The sequence below is a fragment of the Scyliorhinus canicula genome, chromosome 9 (genome assembly GCF_902713615.1).
Source record: "Scyliorhinus canicula chromosome 9, sScyCan1.1, whole genome shotgun sequence".
Lineage (NCBI taxonomy): Eukaryota > Metazoa > Chordata > Chondrichthyes > Carcharhiniformes > Scyliorhinidae > Scyliorhinus > Scyliorhinus canicula.
Window position 1 is genome coordinate 140,654,449 of NC_052154.1, and position 22,271 is coordinate 140,676,719.

Below are 22,271 nucleotides of genomic sequence, written 5' to 3' on the forward strand. Positions count from 1 at the left end.
AGTACAGGATTCATAGAATTCATGGAATTTACAATGCAGAAGGAGGCCATTTGGCCCATTGAGTCTGCACCGGCTCTTGGAAAGAGCACCCCACTTAAGCCCACTCCTCTACCCTATCCCTGTAACCCACTAACCCCACCTAAGCTTTTTGGACACTAAGGGCAATTTGTCATGGCCAATCCACCTAACCTGCACATCTTTGGACTGTGGGAGGAAACCGGAGCACCCGGCGGGAACCCATGCAGACATGGGGAGCAAGTGCAGACTCTGCACAGACAGTCACCCAAGCCGCATATCGAACCTGGGACCCTGGAGCTGTGAAGCAACTGTGCTAACCACTGTGCTACCGTGCTTGTCCATCTTACCTCCATCTTTTAAAGGTTGGTGGATGGCCTCTCAACACTGGTAGCCTTCCAGTCTGAAAACAGCATCAGGATGCCATGTTATTTAAGTGAAAACGTGTCCCAAAATGGAGGCACCCTTTCGACAACTGTTTCAAATCTGAAGTAAAAAAAATAGATTTAGCAGTGGGCCTTCTGTTGTGGAGAGGTGGGTTGTTCCACAGCACAGCCTGCAGTTTCTGCTTAGCCTCCAGCAGCTAAACTGTCCCACACTGCCTGCAGGAACCTGAAGATCAACCCCCTTAAATTAAATTAAATTAAATTAAAGAACCTTAAATTAATGATCTGAAAATGATCCTGGACAGAATGAAACTGGGGAAGCAGCAGACAAGTCCGTGGTGTGGAATTCTGTGCCTACTTGCCTTCATCTGTGCCCTTGGTGGGGGCTAAAAATTCAATTCCAACTATGTTAAATAACTCAAAATGACTGATGCTAATCAAGCTTACCGTTGTTTACGGGGAAATGTTACAGGAACCTCAGGCAACGGACAAAAATGCGACTAAATGAAATGAAAATCGCTTATTGTCACAATTGGGCTTCAAATGAAGTTACTGTGAAAAGCCCCTAGTCGCCACATTCCGGCGCCTGTTCGGGGCGGCTGATACGGGAATGTGGATGTCCAAATGTTGGTGTCCAAGTTGCATGGCTCTTCCATTAGCTTTGTGAGATTGGCATCTCACTATCTGCCTCACCATTGAAATGTATTGAATGGAATGAAGTTGCTGTACTTGTACAGTAGGTATGACCAAACCTTAACATGGAAAGTTGTTCATTCCATTCTAACTACACTTTTAATGACCCAATAAGTGTTAATTACTAGTGGTGATTCTGAAAATTAGCTGTTGCAAGTAGCAATTCACATTCATTCAACTTTTAACTGTTGTAAAGTGTAAACCTTTTTTGTTTTTCCTTCATTTCTCTTTCTCATAATTTAATCTTTCTTTTCTTCTCTGTATTTCTCTTTCTGGATCTAATTTATCACGAGTTCACCCATTCAAGTTTACATTTCTTTTTCAGTCCTTGTGCTGTTAATTTCAAAAATTTTTCAATTTGATTAGTTGGGGACATGCATAGTTACTTGCCTTGTTCACTTAGGTCCTCAAAATGCCTTATTGTCATCTCACGCTTTCAACGATTTAAATCAAAATATTAAATATGCGGGGCAAGTCTAACTAATGGCAGGTGCCATTCAGTGAAATGTTAGTGCAAATTATAGTAAATATATGTTAAAATCTCAAAAATGAATTGGGCACTAAACACTTCATTTCTCAAATTTAAATAATGAGCCACTTTATAGTACAGCTAAGAAAACACAGTGACAAAACAGGTAGTGCCATTGAACTGTTGGCCCTCAAAAGGGACAGACACACCATTAGCAGTATATGCTATGAGTCCATAGTGCATGCAGCCACACATCAACAGAACTTTGTAGAAGTATCACAAATCCATATATATGCATATAAAAATATTTTGGTATGTACACACCCAATCCCCTGTGACATATGTTCTTAGTAAATGTGCAGTGGTTTACTTTGAGAATACTTGGCTGGAAAAGCAAATCTCAAAGCAATTCAGACGTCAATTTGAATTCTGCATTTTCTCATGAGGGACTGCAACATAGGAGCAGGGTAATATATTTCAGAATTCAAATTTAATCATCTACCATGGTGAGATTCAAACCTGGGACCCCAGAACATTGCTCCTAGATGTGTTTACTAGTTCAGTGACCTATACCATTAGGCCACAAGAGGAAATCAGTGTCTAATATAATGCACAGACACATTAGGAATAGGAGTAGGTCATTCAACCTCTCATAGTTTGCTCCTCCTTTCAGTTAGATCAGGGGTGGGCAAACTACGGCCCGCGGGCCGCATACGGCCCGCCAAAGGTATTTCTGCGGCCCACCAAGTCATTAAAAAAAAAAATTTTAAAAATTTTTTTTTTTTTTTTAAATTAAAAATTTTTTTTTTTTTAAGGTTAATTGGGGGGGGGGGGCTGTTGGGTTACTTACTGGTATAGGGTGGATACGTTGACTTGAGTAGGGTGATCATTGCTCGGCACAACGTCGAGGGCCGAAGGGCCTGTTGTGTGCTGTACTGTTCTATGTTCTATATGAGGCGCCCAGAATCATAACCGGGTGAAGTAATTATTTTACTTAATATACTATGCGGCCCTTTGTGAATTGTGAATTTCTGAATGTGGCCCTTGCACGGAAAAGTTTGCCCACCCCTGAGTTAGATCATGGTTGATTTGAACCTTAACCCCATTTAGCTGCCTTTGCTCTCTATCCTTTGACACCCTTGCCTATCAAGAAGTAATTAATCATCTCAGCTTGAAAACTCCAGTTGTCTCAGCAACCAGGCTTTTTTTTGGGGGGCGGGCAGGGAGGAGAGGAATGGGAAGTTCAGCATTTCTAATACCCTATGTGTTTTTTAAAAAGTGCTCCCTGATTCCACTCCTGAATGGCCTAGCTATAGTTTAAATATTCTGTTCATTGTTCTTGATCTTCCCAGCAGTAGAAATAGTTTCTCTGCATCTGCACCATCCAATCCTTTTAACATGTTAAACACTTTGATCAAATCATCTCTCAGCCTTCTGTATCATTTTCATTACTACAGTATGCAGATTAAACAAAAAGAACAACCGGTACATGGCCTTTATCATGGGAAAATGTCCCAAGATGCTTCACAGAAGCTTGGTCAAAGAAATAGGCGTTGAGGAGGGTTCAAAGCATGACAAGGCTGCAGACCATGGTGGAGCCCAGTGAAATTCCCAAAAGAATTCCCAAAATGGCTAAATTTGCAGCCATCAATGCTGGAACAAAGAGAGGAAGCAGAGTACACAGGGCAGTGGAACAGAGAATTCTAGGGAGTTCTTTGACTGCAAGAGGTTTCAGAGCTTTGGTGCAGACAAGTAATTAGGGGATTCAGAAAGAGGATAGTCATTTCAAATTTGAGATATTGTGGGCGTTTGTGCCATTGTAGAACAATAAAGAAAGAGCTGATGGGTGGACATTGGTACAGGATCAAACAGGGGCCGCAGAGATTTGATCTGTCCGAAATTCCATAAAGTGGCGATTGGGAAGCTGACCACGTGGACATTAGAGTAGTCCTCAGTGTTACCATGACAGCTCTGTGAAATGTGGGGTTAATGTTACCAAAGCCGAAACTGGGTCAGGGAAGGATGAAGTGAGAGATTGTGGCTTGCACTCTGACATTTGTTTTGCTGCAATGAACATTCTTTGAAAATTTACTAACTCATATCTCCATGATACTGTATATGGTATCACAAGTAAAGAGGAAAATTTAATATTTGAGAGAATTACTCTGCTATTTATCAGGAAATCATGGAGAACATGAATGACTTTGCATCAGGTTATAATCAGGAATGTTTACCCTTGTTACTCAGTTTAAATATCCACCCTAAACATGATGTACATTATGCCTACATAGGATTATATTAATTGAAAGGTAATTTTTTTTTTTTTTTTAAATAATTTTTATTGAGAAATTTTGATTTTATACAACAATAACGCACCTTAGTAAAATACCGAAAATAACAATAATATTAACAATCATATACATTCGCCCCATCCCCATGAACAACCCAGCATTTTAACAACAACGCAAATTAACACACTATAAAGTTACAGAATAAACACTACAATAATGCACCCCCCCCCCGGGTTGCTGCTGCTATTGACCCAGTTACCTATCTCTGAGCCAGGAAGTCCAGAAAAGGCTGCCACCGTTTATAGAACCCTTGTGTTGATCCTCTCAGGGCAAATTTGACCTTTTCCAATTTTATAAATCCCGCCATGTCAATGATCCAGGTCTCCACGCTTGGGGGCCTCGCATCCTTCCACTGTAGACTGTAGCAGAATCCTTCGACGGGCTACTAGGGACGCAAAGGCCAGGACCCCGGCCTCTTTCGCCTCCTGCACTCCCGGCTCCACCCCAACCCCAAAAATCGCGAGTCCCCACCCTGGCTTGACCCTGGATCCAACCACCCTCGACACCGTCCCCGCCACCCCCTTCCAGAATTCTTCCAGTGCTGGGCATGCCCAGAACATATGGGCGTGGTTCGCAGGACTCCCCGAACATCTGGTGCACCTGTCCTCACCCCCGAAGAACCTACTCATCCTAGTCCCGGACATGTGGGCCCGGTGCAGCACCTTAAATTGGATGAGACTAAGCCTCGCACATGAGGAGGAAGAGTGGACTCTCTCCAAGGCCTCCGCCCAAGTCCCGTCCTCTATCTGCTCCCCGAGTTCCTCCTCCCATTTAGCCTTCAGCTCCTCCACTGATGACTCCTCCACCTCCTGCATTACCTTATAGATGTCAGACACCTTCCCCTCTCCTACCCACACCCCCAAAAGCACTCTGTCCATCGTCCCCTGCGAGGGCAGCAAAGGGAATCCCTCTACCTGTCGCCTAGCAAACGCCTTTACCTGCAGGTATCTGAACATGTTCCCCTGGGGAAGGCCAAATTTATCTTCCAGTTCCCCCAGGCCCGCAAACCTCCCGCCAATAAACAGGTCCCTCAATTTGCTGATGCCCGCCCTTTGCCATCCCCTGAATCCCCCATCCGTGTTCCCCGGGATGAACCGATGGTTGCCACCCAGTGGAGCCTCCATCGAGCCCCCTGTTTCCCCCCGATGCCGTCTCCACTGTCCCCAGATTCTTAGGGTCGCCGCCACCACCGGGCTCGTGGTAACCCTCTTGGGGGAGAGCGGCAACGGTGCCGTTACCATGGCACCCAGGCTTGTACCTCTACATGACGCCATCTCCATTCTTTTCCACGCCGCCCCTCCCCCCTCCATCACCATTTACGCACCATTGACACATTGGCTGCCCAATAGTACCCCAGAAGGTTGGGCAGCGCCAGCCCGCCTCTATCCCTTCCTCGCTCCAGGAACACCCTCCTCACTCTCTGAGTCCCATGTGCCCACACAAAGCTCAGAATACTGCCGGTCACTCTCCTAAAGAAGGCCCTGGGGATAAATATGGGCAGGCACTGAAAAAGGAACAAGAACCTCGGAAGCACTGTCATTTTGACGGACTGCACCCTCCCCGCCAACGACAATGGCAGCATGTCCCACCTCCTGAACTCCTCCTCCATCTGATCTACCAGTCTGGTAAAGTTATGCTTGTGGAGAGTCCCCCAGTCCCTGGCCACTTGCACCCCCAGGTACCTAAAGCTCTCCCCTGCCCTCCTAAGCGGGAGCCTACCAATTCCTTCCTCCTGGTCTCCAGGGTGCACCACAAACACCTCGCTCTTGCCTAAGTTTAATTTATAACCTGAGAAGGTCCCAAACTCGGCTAGTAACTCCATCACTCCCGGCATCCCTCCCACCGGGTCCGCCACATACAGGTCGTCGGCATACAACGACACCCTATGTTCCTCTCCACCTCGCACCAAGCCTCTCCACCTCTCTTAATCTCTCAATGCCATCGCCAGCGGCTCGATTGCCAGTACAAACAACAAGGGGGACAAGGGGCAACCCTGCCTGGTCCCTCGGTAAAGCCGGAAGTACTCCGACCTCCTCCTATTTGTGGCCACGCACGCCATCGGGGCCTCATATAGCAGCCTTACCCATCTAATGAACCCTTCACCAAATCCAAACCTCCCCAACACCTCCCATAGGTACCCCCACTCCACTCTATCGAAGGCCTTCTCCACATCCAGTGCCACCACTATCTCTGCCTCCCCCTCAATCGCCGGCATCATAATGACATTCAGCAATCTCCGCACATTCGTGTTCAGCTGCCTTCCCTTCACAAAACCTGTCTGGTCCTCATGCACAACCCCTGGCACACAGTCCTCTATCCTGGCCAGGATTTTTGCCAGCACCTTAGCATCCACGTTGAGGAGAGATATGGGCCTGTATGAACCACACTGCTGGGTGTCCTTGTCCTTCTTTAAAATTAACGAGATCAGTGCCCGTGACATCGTCGGGGGCAAAGTCCACCCTTCCCACGCTTCGTTGAGTGTCCGCACCAGCAAGGGGCCCACTAGGTCCACGAACTTTTTATAAAATTCCACCGGGAACCCATCCGGCCCCGGTGCCTTCCCTGACTGCATCTGCCCGATCCCCTTCACTAGCTCCTCCAGCTCAATCGGCGCACCCAGCCCCTCCACCTTCTCCTCCTGCACCTTCGGGAAAGAAAGCCCGTCGAGGAACCTCTTCATTCCCCTCCTCTCCCCCGTTGGCTCCGACCGGTACAGTTCCCCGTAAAAGTCCTTGAAGACCTCATTCACCTCTACCCCCTTCCGCACCACATTCCCACTCTTGTCTCTCACTCCAGCAATCTCCTTAGCCGCATCCCGCTTACGGAGCTGATGAGCCAGCATCCTACTCGCCTTTTCACCATGTTCGTACACTGCCCCTTGTGCCTTCCTCCACTGTGCCTCCGCCTTTCTAGTGGTCAGCAAATCAAATTTAGCCTGCAGGCTGCGCCTCTCCCCCAACAGTCCCTCCTCTGGTGCCTCTGCATACCTCCTGTCCACCTCCAGCATCTTTCCCACCAGTCTATCCCTCTCACTCCTCTCGCTCCTCTCCCTGTGTGCCCGAATGGATATCAGCTCCCCACGAATCACTGCCTTCAGGGCTTCCCAGACCACCCCCACCTGAACCTCCCCCGTATCATTCACCTCAAGGTACCCCTCAATACTTGCCCAGACCCTCCTACACACCTCCTCCTCGGCCAACAACCCCACATCCAACCGCCACAATGGACGTTGGTCTCGCACCTCCCCCATCTCCAAATATATCCAATGCGGAGCGTGGTCGGAGATTGCAATGGCCGAATACTCGGCCTCCTCCACTCTCGGAATCAGTCCCCTACTCACCACGAAGAAATCTATCCGAGAGTAGACCCTATGTACGTGGGAGAAGAAAGAGTACTCACGTGCCCTCGGCCTCACAAACCTCCATGGATCCACTCCACCCATCTGATCCATAAACCCTCTCAGTACCTTGGCCGCCGCCGGCCTCCTACCCGTCCTAGAGCTGGACCGATCCAGTGAAGGATCCAACACCGTATTAAAGTCCCCCCCTATGATCAGACCTCCCGCCTCCAGATCCGGGATCCGTCCCAACATACGCCTCATAAAGCCCGCATCGTCCCAATTTGGGGCATACACACTAGCCAGTACCACCTTCTCTCCTTGCAGCCTGCCCCTAACCATCACATACCTACCCCCCTTATCCGCCACCACCTCCGATGCCTCAAACAACACATTTCTCCCCACCAGAATTGCCACTCCCCGGTTCCTCACATCCAACCCCGAGTGGAAAACCTGCCCCACCCGTCCCTTCCTCAGGCGGACCTGGTCCGCCACCCTCAGGTGGGTCTCCTGCAGCATTGCCACATCCGCCTTTAGCCCCTTCAGGTGAGCCAGTACCCTTGACCGCTTCACCGGCCCATTCAACCCTCTCACATTCCAGGTGACCAACCGGATCAGAGGGCGTCCCGCCCCCCCTCCCCCGTCGGCTAGCCATAGCCCGTCGACTGCCCGCCCCAGGCCAGCATCCCCTGCTCGACCCCGTCCCCATAGCGACAACCCCTCACCTCTGTCCCCCCAACCCCCACCAGCTCCTTCTTGCCCCTACCAGCAGCAACCCGGTATTCCCCTTTCCCCCCCTCCCTTCCCCCCCAGGCTAGGAACCCTCCCAGCCGCGAACCGTCCTCCATTGTACTTCCGTGGGTCAGCTAACTTCTGCTGACCCCGGAAACTCCCACCAATAGCCCGACCCCTCCCGAAGTGGGATCATCCCCCATCCTATCCCTCCTGGCACCGCTCCAGCGCGGGGAAGAACCAGTTAAGGCCCCACCTCCCCCGTCACCGTCTCCGCCCCCCAGCCCCGCAGTGCGGGAAACCAGAGGAAAGCCCGCGCTTTCGCCCTGCCCCACCACACCCTTCTGACGCAGCTCCCAAATATCAGCCCCCCTCCATACCCCCACTCCGACATAGAATACAACATACTCCCCCGACCCTCCCCGCAAGATACACAGCCCAAACAATGCCCCAAGCACAAAAACAAAAACATAGCAGAACAACCCCTCCGTAAATAACCATATCAAAATTGCAAAAGTACTAAAACAAGACGAAAAAAACCGAAGAAAAAGAGAACACAGCAACAGCCGAATCCAGCACTAATATCTTACAGCCGACCTCGCAACCCCCAACCCCCAACCCCTAGTTCAAGTCCAGTTTCTCCGTCCGCACGAAGGCCCACGCCTCCTCCGGGGAATCGAAATAATGGTGCCGGTCCGAATAAGTTACCCACAAGCGCGCGGGCTGCAACATTCCGAACTTTATCTTTTTTCTATAAAGCACCTCTTTCGTCTGATTAAATCCGGACCGCCGCTTAGCCACCTCCGCACTCCAGTCCTGGTAGATCCGTACTACCCTATTCTCCCAATTGCTGCTCTTCACCTTCTTGGCCCAGCGCAGCACGCAGTCCCGATCACTGCACCGGTGGAACCTCACCAGCACCGCACGCGGGGGTTCATTCTCCTTAGGCCTCCTGGCCAGTACTCTGTGTGCTCCCTCCAGCTCCAGGGGCAGATGGAGAGACCCGGCCCCCACTAGCGAATTCAGCATTACAGCCACATAGGCTGTCAGGTCCAATCCCTCTAGCCCCTCCGCAAGGCCCAAGATCCGCAGGTTTTTCCGCCTCATGCGGTGATCCAGCTCCTCGAAGCGTTCCTGCCACTTCTTGTGGAGTGCTTCGTGCCCCTCCACCTTACTCACGAGGACCACGGCCTCCTCCTCTCGTTCAATGGCCTGCGTCTGCAACTTCTTGATGGCAGCACCCTGGGTGGACTGAATCTCTGACAGCCTTCTGTTCGTTTCCTGCAGAGAGCTCAGTACTTCATCCTTGAATTCTTTAAAGCAGCGCAGGACATCAGTTTGTTGTTTCTGGGCCCAGAGTCTCCACTCCTCTGGAGCTTTGTCGGTGGCCATCTTGGATCCCTTCCCCCGTTTTTTCTGAGGAGCTGCTGCTGTTTTTTCCACCTTTCCACTCCGAGTTCGAGTCATGGACTGCAGGGAAAGTCGTTCAGCACACCTTCCCCCACCGGGAGACGTCGAAAAATTTCCGTTTTGGGCTCTCAAAAGAGCCGAAAAATCTCTTTAAAACGGGAGCGCCCACATGTGTGGCTTACTGCTGCATAACTGCCACTGGAAGTCAATTGAAAGGTAAATTAAAGTGACTGTTAGCATTATCTGAGTAACCCAAGCTTTTTGTGATAAAAGACTTGTTGGCTAGGACACTCATTAATTTACAGTTGTTTCAACTATTATTTTTCTTTGCCAGTTTTTGATTCTGTTGAAGGCATTAATTCCATGGTGCTGCATCTTCACTCATGGCTGTGAACAAAAATCACAGCTTTGTGTGATCATGACCTGATTAATACTAGAGGAAGTCACTGGAAGGCATCGGGACTGAGATTCTTGTCTAATATTTGTTTTTCCTAACCAGGGATGCTGAGGTCAGTTGTAACATGCTACTCTGGCCGAGATCAACTAACAGTACATATCATCAATCAATGCTGCAACCTCCCTCCCTGGCTTGTATAACTCACCCATTCACAAGTGTATTGTTGAACTCTTATTACAGCATAGTTTGTCTGGTGTGATGGTTGTGATGCAGAAAATGGAATAATAGAGCCTCACATTCTAATGGTGGGAATCTTGTTTCAGGTTTGCATGTGGACTGAAGATGGAGGGCAAGGTTGAAGTTATCCTAAACACTCAATTGAAACAGGTAAATATATACAAACATTAGCCTCTGAGCATAACACCGGATGGGCAGCACGGGAGCATTGTGGATAGCACAGTTGCTTCACAGCTCCAGGGTCCCAGGTTCGATTCTGGCTTGGGTCACTGTCTGTGCGGAGTCTGCACATCCTCCCCGTGTGTGCGTGGGTTTCCTCCGGGTGCTCCGGTTTCCTCCCACAGTCCAAAGATGTGCAGGTTAGGTCGATTGACCATGCTAAATTGCCCTGAGTGTCCAAAATTGCCCTTAGTGTTGGGTGGGGTTATGGGGATAGGGTGGAGGTGTGGACCTTGGGTAGGGTGCTCTTTCCAAGAGCCGGTGCAGTCTCGATGGGCTGAATGGCCTCCTTCTGCACTGTAAATTCTATGATCTATGGGACAGTGCTCATGTGCTACATGTATCATGTGGGATGAAGTCATGCTCAGTTACGTGTTTAAATAATACTGTAGCTTAATGTAGATATTTTGCAATTATGAGGTTTATACGATTCTATGTTGGGATTGTACCTTTAAATTTAGGGTAACAAAGGAAGCCATTTGACCTATTCTACTATCTACCTGATGATAAGCCTTGGTGATTTGTTTCATAGAGATCAAAGGAAGGCTTAGATTGTTTTCCTGAGAAGAAGGAGGAATGTATTTGGGTTTGGAGACAATGGCAGCAGTCTGAGGTTTCCATAACAGGACTCTTGAGTCTCTCAAAGTCTCAAAGATGTTATGGCATTGGGTTGTAAACTATTGTGCTGTGAAGTGTTCATTTACTTTTAAGATGAATGAGAGTTGGAGTCAAGAATGGCGAATTAGCATTTCTACCTGAATGTAAGTTTAATGTATTTTTCATTGCCAAGGGGAAGAGAGCTAGGGAAGCTATTTTGGTGGTCGGGTTACAGACTTATCTACAAATAACTAAATATTACAGATAGCAGTTCTGCTGTCATCAGTGTAAAGAGGCTGCTTGACTTTCTAAGTTACCACAGCTGAGTGCAGGAGGGACTCCGGTATAAGACATCCTGCAGCTGTCAAATAATTCCAGGAGATTTGTTCTGACATGGCCAGGGTGAAAAGGTGCATTGAACAAGCATGAAAGCTGGTATTGGACTTGAGAAACTCTATAAACTGAGGAAAGTGCCGGAAACTGGTCATTTGAAGGTAATACTGGGCAAAATGGAGATACAAGAACACATTGGAAATGGGGAGTAATTTTGAACTGCTTGAGAAAAGGACATGAATGTGCGATTTGTAGAAAGTATAAAAACAGGAATGAATACTCTTGTGTAGTTTAAAGTATAAGTTGCCTACCATGGTTGGTCAGTGGTGCTTTTACAGTAAAAGTTTTAAAATGTAAAAATGTAATGTGTCAGTCCTTCAGCCATTAACTGGAAAATCTAAATTATTTTTAAATGTTATTGGTCTCTTCAGACGTTGTAACACGATGCTTTGTCGCCGAGATCAGATATCTCTACCTATATGTGTCTATGCTAAAGAATGTACAATTGCAAGTCGATATAGCTGCAGCACTTAACCATGCTCCTCAGGATAAGTGATAATGGTTTATCACTGCACTTCCGAGTAGAAAATGGAAGAAAGCAGTCATTCCAAAAATGAATACTACAATATTGCCTACTCTTAAATATCTATTCAGCTGTCCTTTGCATTTTTCCACATTTTCTGCCTTCCTGAGCAATCTGATCCATGCATTCAGCACTCTCTACATACAGTAGTAAATTCAAAACTGTCAGTGCAACATTCCTCTTCGAAGCTTAGAACAGTAGAACACAGTACAGGCCCTTCTGCCCACGATGTTGCGCCGACCATTTATCCTAATCTAAGATCAACCTAACCTACGCCCCTTCAATTTACTGCTATCCATGTTCCTGTCTAAGAGTCGCTTAAATATCCCTGATGATTCTGACTCCACCACCTTCACTGGCAGTGCATTCCATGCACCCACCACTCTCTGTGTAAAGAACCGACCTCTGACATCTCCCCTATGCCTTCTTCCAATCACCTTAAAATTATGTCCGCTCGTGACAGCCATTTCCGCCCTGGGGAAATGTCTCTGGCTATCCACCCTATCCATGCGTCTCATCACCTTGTATACCTCTATCAAGTCAACTCTCGTACTTCTTCGCTCCAATGAGAAAAACCCTAGCTCCCTCAACCTTTCTTCATAAGACATGCCCTCCAGTCCAGGCAGCATCCTGGTAAATCTCCACTGCACCCTCTCCAAAGTATCCACATACTTCCTATAATGAGGCGACCAGAACTGGACACAATATTCCAAGTGTGGTCTAACCGGAGTTTTATAAAGCTGCAGCAAAAACCTCGCGGCTCTTAAACTCAATCCCCCTGTTAATGAAAGCCAACACACCATACGCCTTCTTAACAACAATATCAACCTGGGTGGCAACTTTAAGGGATCTATGTACGTGGACCCCTTTGTTCCTCCACACTTCCAAGAATCCTGCCTTCAACCCTGTATTCAGCATTCAAATTCGACCTTCCAAAATGAATCACTTCACGTTTATCTAGGTTGAACTCCATCTGCCACTTCTCAGCCCAGCTCTGCATCCTGTCAATGTCCTATTGTAACCTGCAACAGCCCTCAACACTATTTACAACTCCACCAACCTTTGTGTCATTGGCAAATTTGCTAATCCACCCTTTCACTTCCTCATCCAAGTCATTTATAAAAAATACAAAGAGCAGAGGTCCCAGAGCAGAACTGCAGGACTCCATTGGTCACCGCCCTCCAGGGGGAATACTTTCCATCCACTACCATTCGCTGTCTTCTTTCGGCCAGCCAATTCTGTATCCAGACAACTAAATTTCCCTGTATACCATGCCCCCTAACTTTCTGAATGAGTCTACCATGGGGAACCTTATAAAATGCCTTACTGAAATCCATATACACCACATCCACTGCCCGACCTTCATCAATGTGTCTTGTCACATTCTCAAAGAATTCAATGAGGCTTGTGAGGCATGACCTGCCCCTCACAAAGCCATGCTGATTATCTTTAATCAAACTATGTTTTTCTAAATAACCATAAATCCTATCTCTCAGAATCCTTTCCAATATTTTGCTCACCACAGACATAAGACTCACTGGTCTGTAATTCCCAGGGATTTCCCTATTCCCTTTCCTGAACAGGGGAATAACATTCACCTTTCTCCAATTATCCGGTACTACTCCAGTGGAGAGTGAGGACCCAAAGATCATCGCCAACGGCGCAGCAATCTCCTCCCTCGCTTCCCGTAGTAACCTTTGGGATACCCCGTCAAGCCCAGGGGACTTACCTATCCTGATGTTTTTCTAAATTCCCAGCACATCCTCCTTCTTAATATCAACCTGTTTGAGTCTATTAACCTGGTTCATGATGTTCTCATGAGCAACAAGGTCCCTCACTGGTGAATACTGAAGCAATATATTCTTTTAGGGCCTCCCCATTTCCTCAGACTCTAGGCACAATTTCCCTCCACTATCCCTGATCTTAATCTTACTCTGATCATCCTCTTATTTATCACATAATTGTAGAACGACTTGGGGTTTACCCTAATCCTTCCCGCCAAGGCTTTTTCATGCCCCCTTCTAGCTCTCCTAAGTCCATTTTTGAGTTCCTTCCTGGCTACCTTGTAACCCTCTAGAGCCATGCCAGATGCTTCCTTCCTCAACCGTACGTAAGCTTCCTTCTTCCTCTTGACTAGAAGCTCCACTTCTCTTCTCATCCAAGACTCCTTCACTTTACCATTCTTTCCTCAACTCCATGGGACAAAACTATCCAGCACTCACAGCAAGTGCTCCTTAAACAACCTCCACATTACTGCTGTGCATTTCCCCAAGAACAACTGTTCCCACTTTATTCTCTTCAGCTCCTGTCTAAAAGCAGTATAATATCCCCTCCCCCAATTAAAAACCTTCCCTTACTGTATGTTCCTGTCCCTCTCCATGACTATGGTAAAGGTCAAGGCGTTGTGGTCACTGTCACCGAAATGGTCTCCCACCAAGACATCTGACACCTGGCCCCTGGTTCATTGCCAAACACCAAATCCAACATTGCCCCCCCCCCCCCCCCAAGTCTGCCTATCTACATATTGAGTTAGGAAGCCTTCCTGCACACATGTGACAAAATATGCTCCATCCAAACCATTTGCAGTAAGGAGGTTCCAGTCAATATTAGGGAAGTTGAAGGCACCCATGACAATAACTCTGTTACTTTTGCACCTTTCCAAGATCTGCCGCCCAATCTGTTCCTCCATCTCTCTGCTGCTATTGGGGGGGTCTATAGAAAACACGCAATAAAGTGACTGCTCCTTTCTTGTTTCTGACTTCCACCCATGCTGACTCAGTAGACAAACCCACCTCTACTACCTCCTTTCCTGCAGCTGTGATGCACTCCTGAATTAACAGTGCCACTCCCCCTCCTCTTTTACCTCCCTCCCTATTCTTCTTAAAACACCCAAATCCCAGAACATCTAACAACCATTCCTGCCCCTGTGAAATCTATGTTTCCGTAATGGCCACAACATCGTAGTTTCAAGTACTCATCCATGCTCTAAGTTCATCTCCCTTATTTCTGACACCTTGCATTGGAGCAGACACACTTTAGCCCGTTCCACTGAGTGCAACTTTGCCCTATCTACTGTCTATCCTTCTTCACAGACTTGCAGTATACTATTTCTGCCTGTTCAACAGCTACCCTATCCTCTGATCCATAGCTCTGGTTCCCATCCCCCTGCCAAACTAGTTTAAACCCTCCCGAAGAGCTCTAGCAAACCTCCCACCCTGGATATTGGTGCCCCTCCAGTTTAGGTGCAATCCGTTCTTCATGTACAGGTCCCACCTTCCCCATAAGGTATCCCAATGATCAACAACTTTTCTATTCTCCCCCTTCCATTCTGAGCCACAAAGCCAGGCTCAGTGCCAGAGACATTACCGCTAGGACCTTCCCCCGGTAGGTCACACCAACCCCCCCCAACAGCATCCAAAACGGTATACTTGTTTTGAAGTGGAACAGCCACGAGGGATCCCTGCACTGCCTGCCCATTTCTTTTCATTCCCCTGACTGTAACCCAGCTACTCTTGTCTTGCACCTTGGGTGTGACCACCTCTCTGTAACTCCTCTCTATCACCCCCTCTGCCTCCCGGATGATCCGATGTTCATCCAGCTCCAGTTCCCTAACACGGTCTCTGAGGGGTTGGGTGCACTTCCTGCAGGTATAGTCAGTGGGAACACCAGCGGTGTCCCTCACCACCCACATCCTACAGGAGGAGCATGCAATTGCCCTAGCCTTCATCCTCTTCGATCTGAATTCCCAAAGAGATTTAAAAGGGAAAAAAAAGATTAAACGCCCATTAGGCCCTTAAAAAAATATATCTATACATACTGTTGCTACTTAGTGAACCCTCTAAAATTGGTGATTCTGCTAAATGATACAAAGATAGCTTACTGCCCCCAAAAAACAAAAACAAAATACAAACGACTCTTACTGTACAGAATGTAGCTGCCCTGTGAACCAACTGGAACTCCGCCCTCCAACTCTGCTCCCAGTCAGTTGCACTCTGTAAACTCCCGGCTCCCTTCACGCTCTAGAGGAAATGTCAGAAATGAAATGAAAGGAGCATCTTGCTCCCTCCTCACCAAACTCCCTCAGTCACCAAACTCTCACTATAGCACTCTAATGCACACAAATTCAGCACTCCGTGCAAAAAAAGCATTTGAGCCTAAGTAATAATAATAATCGCTATTGTCACGAGTAGGCTTCAATGAATTTACTGAAAAGCCCCTAGTCTCCACATTCCGGTGCCTGTACGTACATCTATTTATAACAATCACAAACATAATAGTTAATTTTATGCTTTTGTTTAATGATCGTAAACTCAGTACTTGAATAATATTTCCCCAATCCTTCTCTTTTCCACAGTGAGGAGTCTCAGGTTCTACAGATGCTTTTAATATACCTGTGTAATGTCTGACGTTAGCTGCATCTGCGAACCTGCAGCTTTGAAATGTGACAATTTCTCTCATTTGAGCCTTGAGAGCCAAGTGTTTGCACATTGTTGCAAGATGCACATTGTATTAAAATGCAGTCTATCTTTGGAAAGTTAGGAGACAGAGTTCAGCATACAGTTAAGTAACTGCAGCATCACTGAAAAGGGAAGCGGCGCTTTGCTCAGAAGAAAAGTTAAATCTACCAGTTAGCAGGGCACACTGGTAAATCTGCTACTATCTTCTTGAATGTACCCGGTGAAAGAAGAAGACTTACTTACGTTAACTTACCTAGAATGCCACTGGCTGGCCTCCTTTTGAGAATATGTACACGGAAAGTGTGTGTTAATGTAGATTTTAACCAAGGTAGATTTTAACCAAAGGCCTAAATATGTAACATTTCCCTGCATTAAAGCCATTGTACTTCAAAAATAATTTAGAAAGTGAGATGTTTTGTGACATTTCAGCATGTGTTGACACTGGAGAGTGGTACAGAGAAAGGAATCTGCTCCATAGGGAAGTGAGGAAAGTTTTAAGGGTGTCTTGACAGCAGCTCAGTACTGACTGCCTCCTACTGGTCAATGTCCATTGTTGTGATCGGTCCCCAGGCGAGATCCCTCAAATTTGTTATCCCAGATTAGATCCCCCCTTTATAACTGCCTCAGTGCAGCAGGGGTGACTGCCGCTGTCTTTTTGCTCGACCATCCCAGCACTAGTCCACACTGACCAAGCTTTTTGCAGCTGCCTTTTATCCCAGTCTTGTATATTTCTAGAAGGCAAAAATCCAAGCATTGGTCTGGGGAGTTCTTTACAGGATATAATTTTTGCTGAGAAGATAATTGGCTTCTATTATCTCCACATGGGGTGGCAGTTGGTTTTAGTATGGCTTTTGTGCCTTTGATCTGGAACAGGATGTGACTTCCATTGCATTATCACCCAGCAGAGTAATTCAGACGGTGGCTAAATTTATATTCCCAGAATTTACATTCTCAGGCATCTTATACATTTTTAAAAACGTGGCTTATTTAAAAGTTCAATATGTCCATATGTAGTTCGGGTTTTATTCTCCAGCATCGTGACACCATTGAGGCCTGAACGTAGGATGTCTGTTAAGTATTTCAGCTACACTGCCCATTATCACTGGTGGAATATGGGACGAGGGGAGAGGGTGAGGAGGAGGAAGTACACAAATATAATTCCCTCTGACATTTTAACTCTTTCTGCTTTCCTCTTCTTAAGATACAGGCACTTGCTGGACTACCTTTCCAGTGTGACTGGTTTCTCTCCAATGTTATCTCCACATTTGTATTTGTCGAAGTGCTAAAATTCTCCTGCAGTGCGCGGTTGAGGATTTGCACCGTGGACATGGGGATAGTGGAGTAAGGGATTGAAGTCTTTAAGCTGATTTTTGCTTGCCCTGGCTTTCTGACGGACAAACAATGGGTGATGAAGAAAACTTGCACTGCTCCATGGCTTAAGGCTCGTAGCTGCTTTCAGTTTTGATATGTAGGAAGTATGTTTTTACCACCCTGGGAATTACAATACATTATGTCCTTGGTAGCAGGTTGCATTGTGTAACTTTAAAAGTTGGAGAAAAGTACCTTCCTATGTGAACAAGAAAAATCTTTAAACCTGTCCGAACTGACCTTTCATTTGGTCAGTGTTTTTAGGGGGCATTGCACATTTCTTGTTTCTTTCTTTCGCTTATTTATTTTCATTTATTTGGTTTCAACTTTAAAGCTGGATGCTGGCATTAAAAACATGTTCTCGAGCATAGGCTGCTAAATACAAAATATAGTGGGAAATGCCTGTTTCAAAATTTGCTATAATATGAATGTCATTGCCACTTAAAGAAGTATCGATAAGTTTTTGCTACTGTTCAAGGAATCTGGACCTCCATGTTTCTGGTGCAATACCAAACTAAGAACATACCAGATGCACAGAAACAACGAAACAGTGAAAAAACTAGGAAAAATCCCCCTGTGCAGGCAACACAAAATAAGTAACCTGACTAAATGCTTGGCACTGTCGGTGCCTCAGAGGTAAAGTATCTGACCTATTGTGGACCTGGTGATGTTAGTAGTAAATTTAATCATAGCCCAGTCTGATCCTGTCTTCAGCCAGTATACACAAATGTATCCTTTTCGGCAAGAGCCATTTGTAAGAGTTTAGAAACTAAAATTCTGATTACCCTTTCTGTTCTAACCCACAGATGGTGAGGTAAATTGTTATCTCCTGGCTGCTCTGTCAGTTAATAGAAGCTAACTCAGTACAGAGAGAGTAGTGATCTGAACTGAAACTTTTTCTTCTTAGTTACACACTGTAGTTTTCAACTGAGCCATCAAGGGGTGCTCTCTGTTAAGGAAGCTTAACAGTGTATGTTAGTTGTCATATAGAAGTATCTTCCCTGCATTGATGAACATATAATCATTGAATGGTTACAGCGCAGAAGAAGGCCATTTGATCTATTATGTCTGTGCCAGCTCTCTCCAAATGCAACGTAGTTCATTGCACTCCTGCACTCTCTTCCTATAGCCCTGAAAACTTAATCTCCTCAGATAAGTATTCGATTCCTTTTCAAAGCCATGATTTAGTCTGCCTGGGTGCACCACAGTCTGAGTCAGTGCATTCCAGAATCTAACCTAACCACACTGCATAAAACCGTCTTTTCTCGGGTCACCCTTGTGTTTTTTTGCCAAACACCTTAAATCAATGTTTTTTTTAAAATTCATTCATGGGATGTGGGATTTGTTGTCCATCCCTGATATCCTTGTTCAGTCATTTCAGAGGGCATTTTAAGAGTCAACCACATTGCTGTGGGTCTGGAGTCACATGTAGGCCAGATAACAGATTTTCTCCCCAAAAGGACGTTAGTCCAAGATGGGTTTTCGCTTCAATCGACAATGGTTTGGTTTCATGGTCACCGTTGGACTTTTAATTCCAGATTAGGGGCCTCACGGTAGCATGGTGGTTAGCATCAATGCTTCACAGCTCCAGGGTCCCAGGTTCGACTCCCGGCTGGGTCACTGTCTGTGTGGAGTCTGCACGTCCTCCCTGTGTGTGCGTGGGTTTCCTCCGGGTGCTCCGGTTTCCTCCCACAGTCCAAAGATGTGCGGGTTAGGTGGATTGGCCATGCTAAATTGCCCGTAGTGTAAGGTTAATGGGGGGATTGTTGGGTTACGGGTATACGGGTTACGTGGGTTTAAAGTAGGGTGATCATTGTTCGGCACAACATTGAGGGCCGAAGGGCCTGTTCTGTGCTGTACTGTTCTATGTTCTATGTACTGTTCTATGTTCTATTAGTGTTGAAATCAAATTTCACCATCTGCTGTGGTGCGATTCGAACCCGGGTCTTGATTACTAGTCCTGTCACCTAGGACTAGTCCTAGAACAATGCCAGTATGGCACTGCCTCCCTTCTGACTCTTCCAACCTTCTGCCAATAGGAACAATTTTTTCCTGCCTTCTTTGCCTGTATCCTTCATGATTTTGAACACCTCTGTCAAATCTCCTTTCAACCCCTTCTCTATGGGGATCAACCACAGATTCCCCAGTCTAACCACATAACTGAAGTGCCTGGAACCATTCTTGTAAATCTTTTCTGCAACCTCTCTTATGCCTTCATATTCTTCCTAATGTGTGGTGCTTAGAACTGAACACCTTACCCCAATTATTCGATTCTTCTTTTTTTGTCTACTATGTACATACTGTGTACGTTCCCTTGGCCACAGAAAAATACTTTTCACTACTTTGGTACATGTGACAATAAATCAAATCAAATCAATTGAGACTGAGTCAGTGTTTTATAAAAGTTCAGCAAAATGTACTATGTGTCTATTTATAAAGCCCAAGATTTCATCTGCATTATTATCCACTTCTCAACCTGCCCTGTTCAATGATTTGTGTATGTACCCTCCAGGCCCCTATGCTTCTGCGCCATCTTTAGATTTGTATCCTTCATCCTATGTTGTTTTTCCTCGTTCTTATGACCAAAATGCACAATTTTATCAGTCTTGTGTCCACCAATTCTACCAGCCTGTCTATGTTCTCTTGAAGTTATTGACATTAAATGTAAATAGTTGAAACCCAAGCGCTCCCCTGCTGCCATCCCAAAAATATTGAAAAAGCACTTATTTTCTTCAAAAAAATAATTGTCCAAGTTTTAATTCAGCCTTGCTGTACTCCTTTCTGCTGATCTATTTGTTTGCTGTACACTTAATACTTGTGCATTTGTTCATCTGTTACTGACTGTTCTGGGGTAAAATAGCCTCTAATTGTGCAAGTTAACTTCCTCTGTACAGGCAGCCAGGACAAATTGAACTTCACTTCCACCTATCCTAGGGATCTATGTGTAAGATTTAAAATGTCCTTTTCAGCTGGAGGACATGCACCTGTAGGTAGGTATATGCTGCCATCGCTTGATAAAAATGCTGCCATTACACCTTGATATCGTTCATCGTTTGATTCAGTGCTTCATTTGTTTTAAATGGCTATATAAAGTTAAGTTGCAGGCAAAGCTAGATGAGGGTGAGCGCAGGATAAAACCAGCAAGAGAGATGTTGAATGGTACAGATGAGCCATGTACATCGCTTGGGATTGGGCTGCAAGAAAGTAAAAGCTCCCCAATTGCAAGACCAAGAGATTGAAAACAAAAGGCCCATGTGTCGAGATGTGTTAGCGTTTTGACTTTTCTGTCGTTAGGACCATAAGACAGGAGAAAGGCCATTAAGCGCAATGAGCTTTATCTGTTATTACTAGCTAATAATGGATAGGAAATTCAAATTATTTCCTGCTAAAAAGTGCCTAGTTCACTGATGCTACTGAAGTGAATGAAATGAAATGGAAATCACTTATTGTCACACGTAGGCTTCAAATGAAGTTACTGTGAAAAGCCTCTAGTCGCCACATTCCGGCGCCTGTTCGTGGAGGCTGGTACGGGAAGTGAACAACCAGTTGAAAAAGTCAGGTTTTTTTTTGTATTATCTGGTTAGTTGGTTCACTGTTTCTACTGTGGCAAAACAAACAAATATTATAAAAATTACTTTTTAAAAATAGTTGAAAAGTAGCCAATGTTGAACCAGTTAACTCATGCATGAGGCTACTAACAACTAAGAAATTAAGAAAAGTCACCAGAGCCATCGCCAAATCTTTATATTTTAATCACTTTGAGAAATCCAATAATATCTCTGGAACAGTTCCTACAGATTAGAGAGTACTAATGTAACCCTATTATTTAAAAAGGGAGGTAGAAAGAAAACGGAATTACAGGCCAGCCAGCCTGATGTCGATAATAGGGAAAATTCTAGAGTTAGTTATAAAAGATGTAATAACAGAGCACTTGGAAAACAGTAGCAGAATCGGACAGAGGCAGCATGGATTTGTGAAAGGGAAATCACACTCGACAAATCTACAGGAATTCTTCAAGGATGCAAATAGTAATTGTGGGGGAGGGGTTTATTTTTACTTTGAAGGCTTTTGCCAAACTCTGGCAAGAGAGATTAGAGTGTAAAATTAAAGCACATGGGATTGGGAGTAGTGCATTGAGATGGATAGAAAACTGATTGGTGGACAGGAAACAAAGATTAGGAATAATGGCGGGAAGTGACTAGTGGGGCACCGCAGGGTTCAGTGCTGGGACCCCAGCATTTCACTATATATATTAATTATTTAGATCAGGGAATTAAATGTAATATCTCCAAATTTCCAAATTACACACAGCTGGGTGGGAGGGTGAGCTGTGAGGAGGATGCAGAGATGCTTCAACGTGAGTTGGACAAGCTGAGTAAATGGACAACTGCATGGCAAATGGAGTATAATGTGGATAAATGTGAGGTTATCCACTTTGGTAGCAAAAACAGGAAGGCAGATTATTATAAATTGAGAGAGGAAATATGCAATGAGACCTAGGTGTCATACACCATTCACTGAAGGTAAGCACTCAGGTGGTAAAGGAGGCGGATGTTTAGGTTACTTTCATAATGAGAGGATTCAAATACAGGAGCAGGAATGTCCTGGTGCAATTATACAGGGCCTTGGTGAGATCACAGCTGGAGTATTGTTTGTATGTCTGAGTGCTCCTGCTGGCTTGGCAGTG

At 45.8% G+C, this 22,271-nt stretch overlaps 1 protein-coding gene across 4 annotated transcripts in view; it reads left to right on the plus strand.

Annotated features, from left to right (window-relative positions):
- Positions 1-22,271, plus strand: part of LOC119971748 (cytosolic 5'-nucleotidase 1A) — a 72,302-nt gene that overhangs the window by 13,549 nt on the left and 36,482 nt on the right. For all 4 annotated transcript variants that reach the window (XM_038807786.1, XM_038807787.1, XM_038807788.1 and 1 more), the window contains one exon: positions 10,114-10,177. In XM_038807786.1, the coding sequence (XP_038663714.1) occupies positions 10,114-10,177 (64 nt within the window). The remainder of the gene's footprint in view (positions 1-10,113; positions 10,178-22,271) is intronic.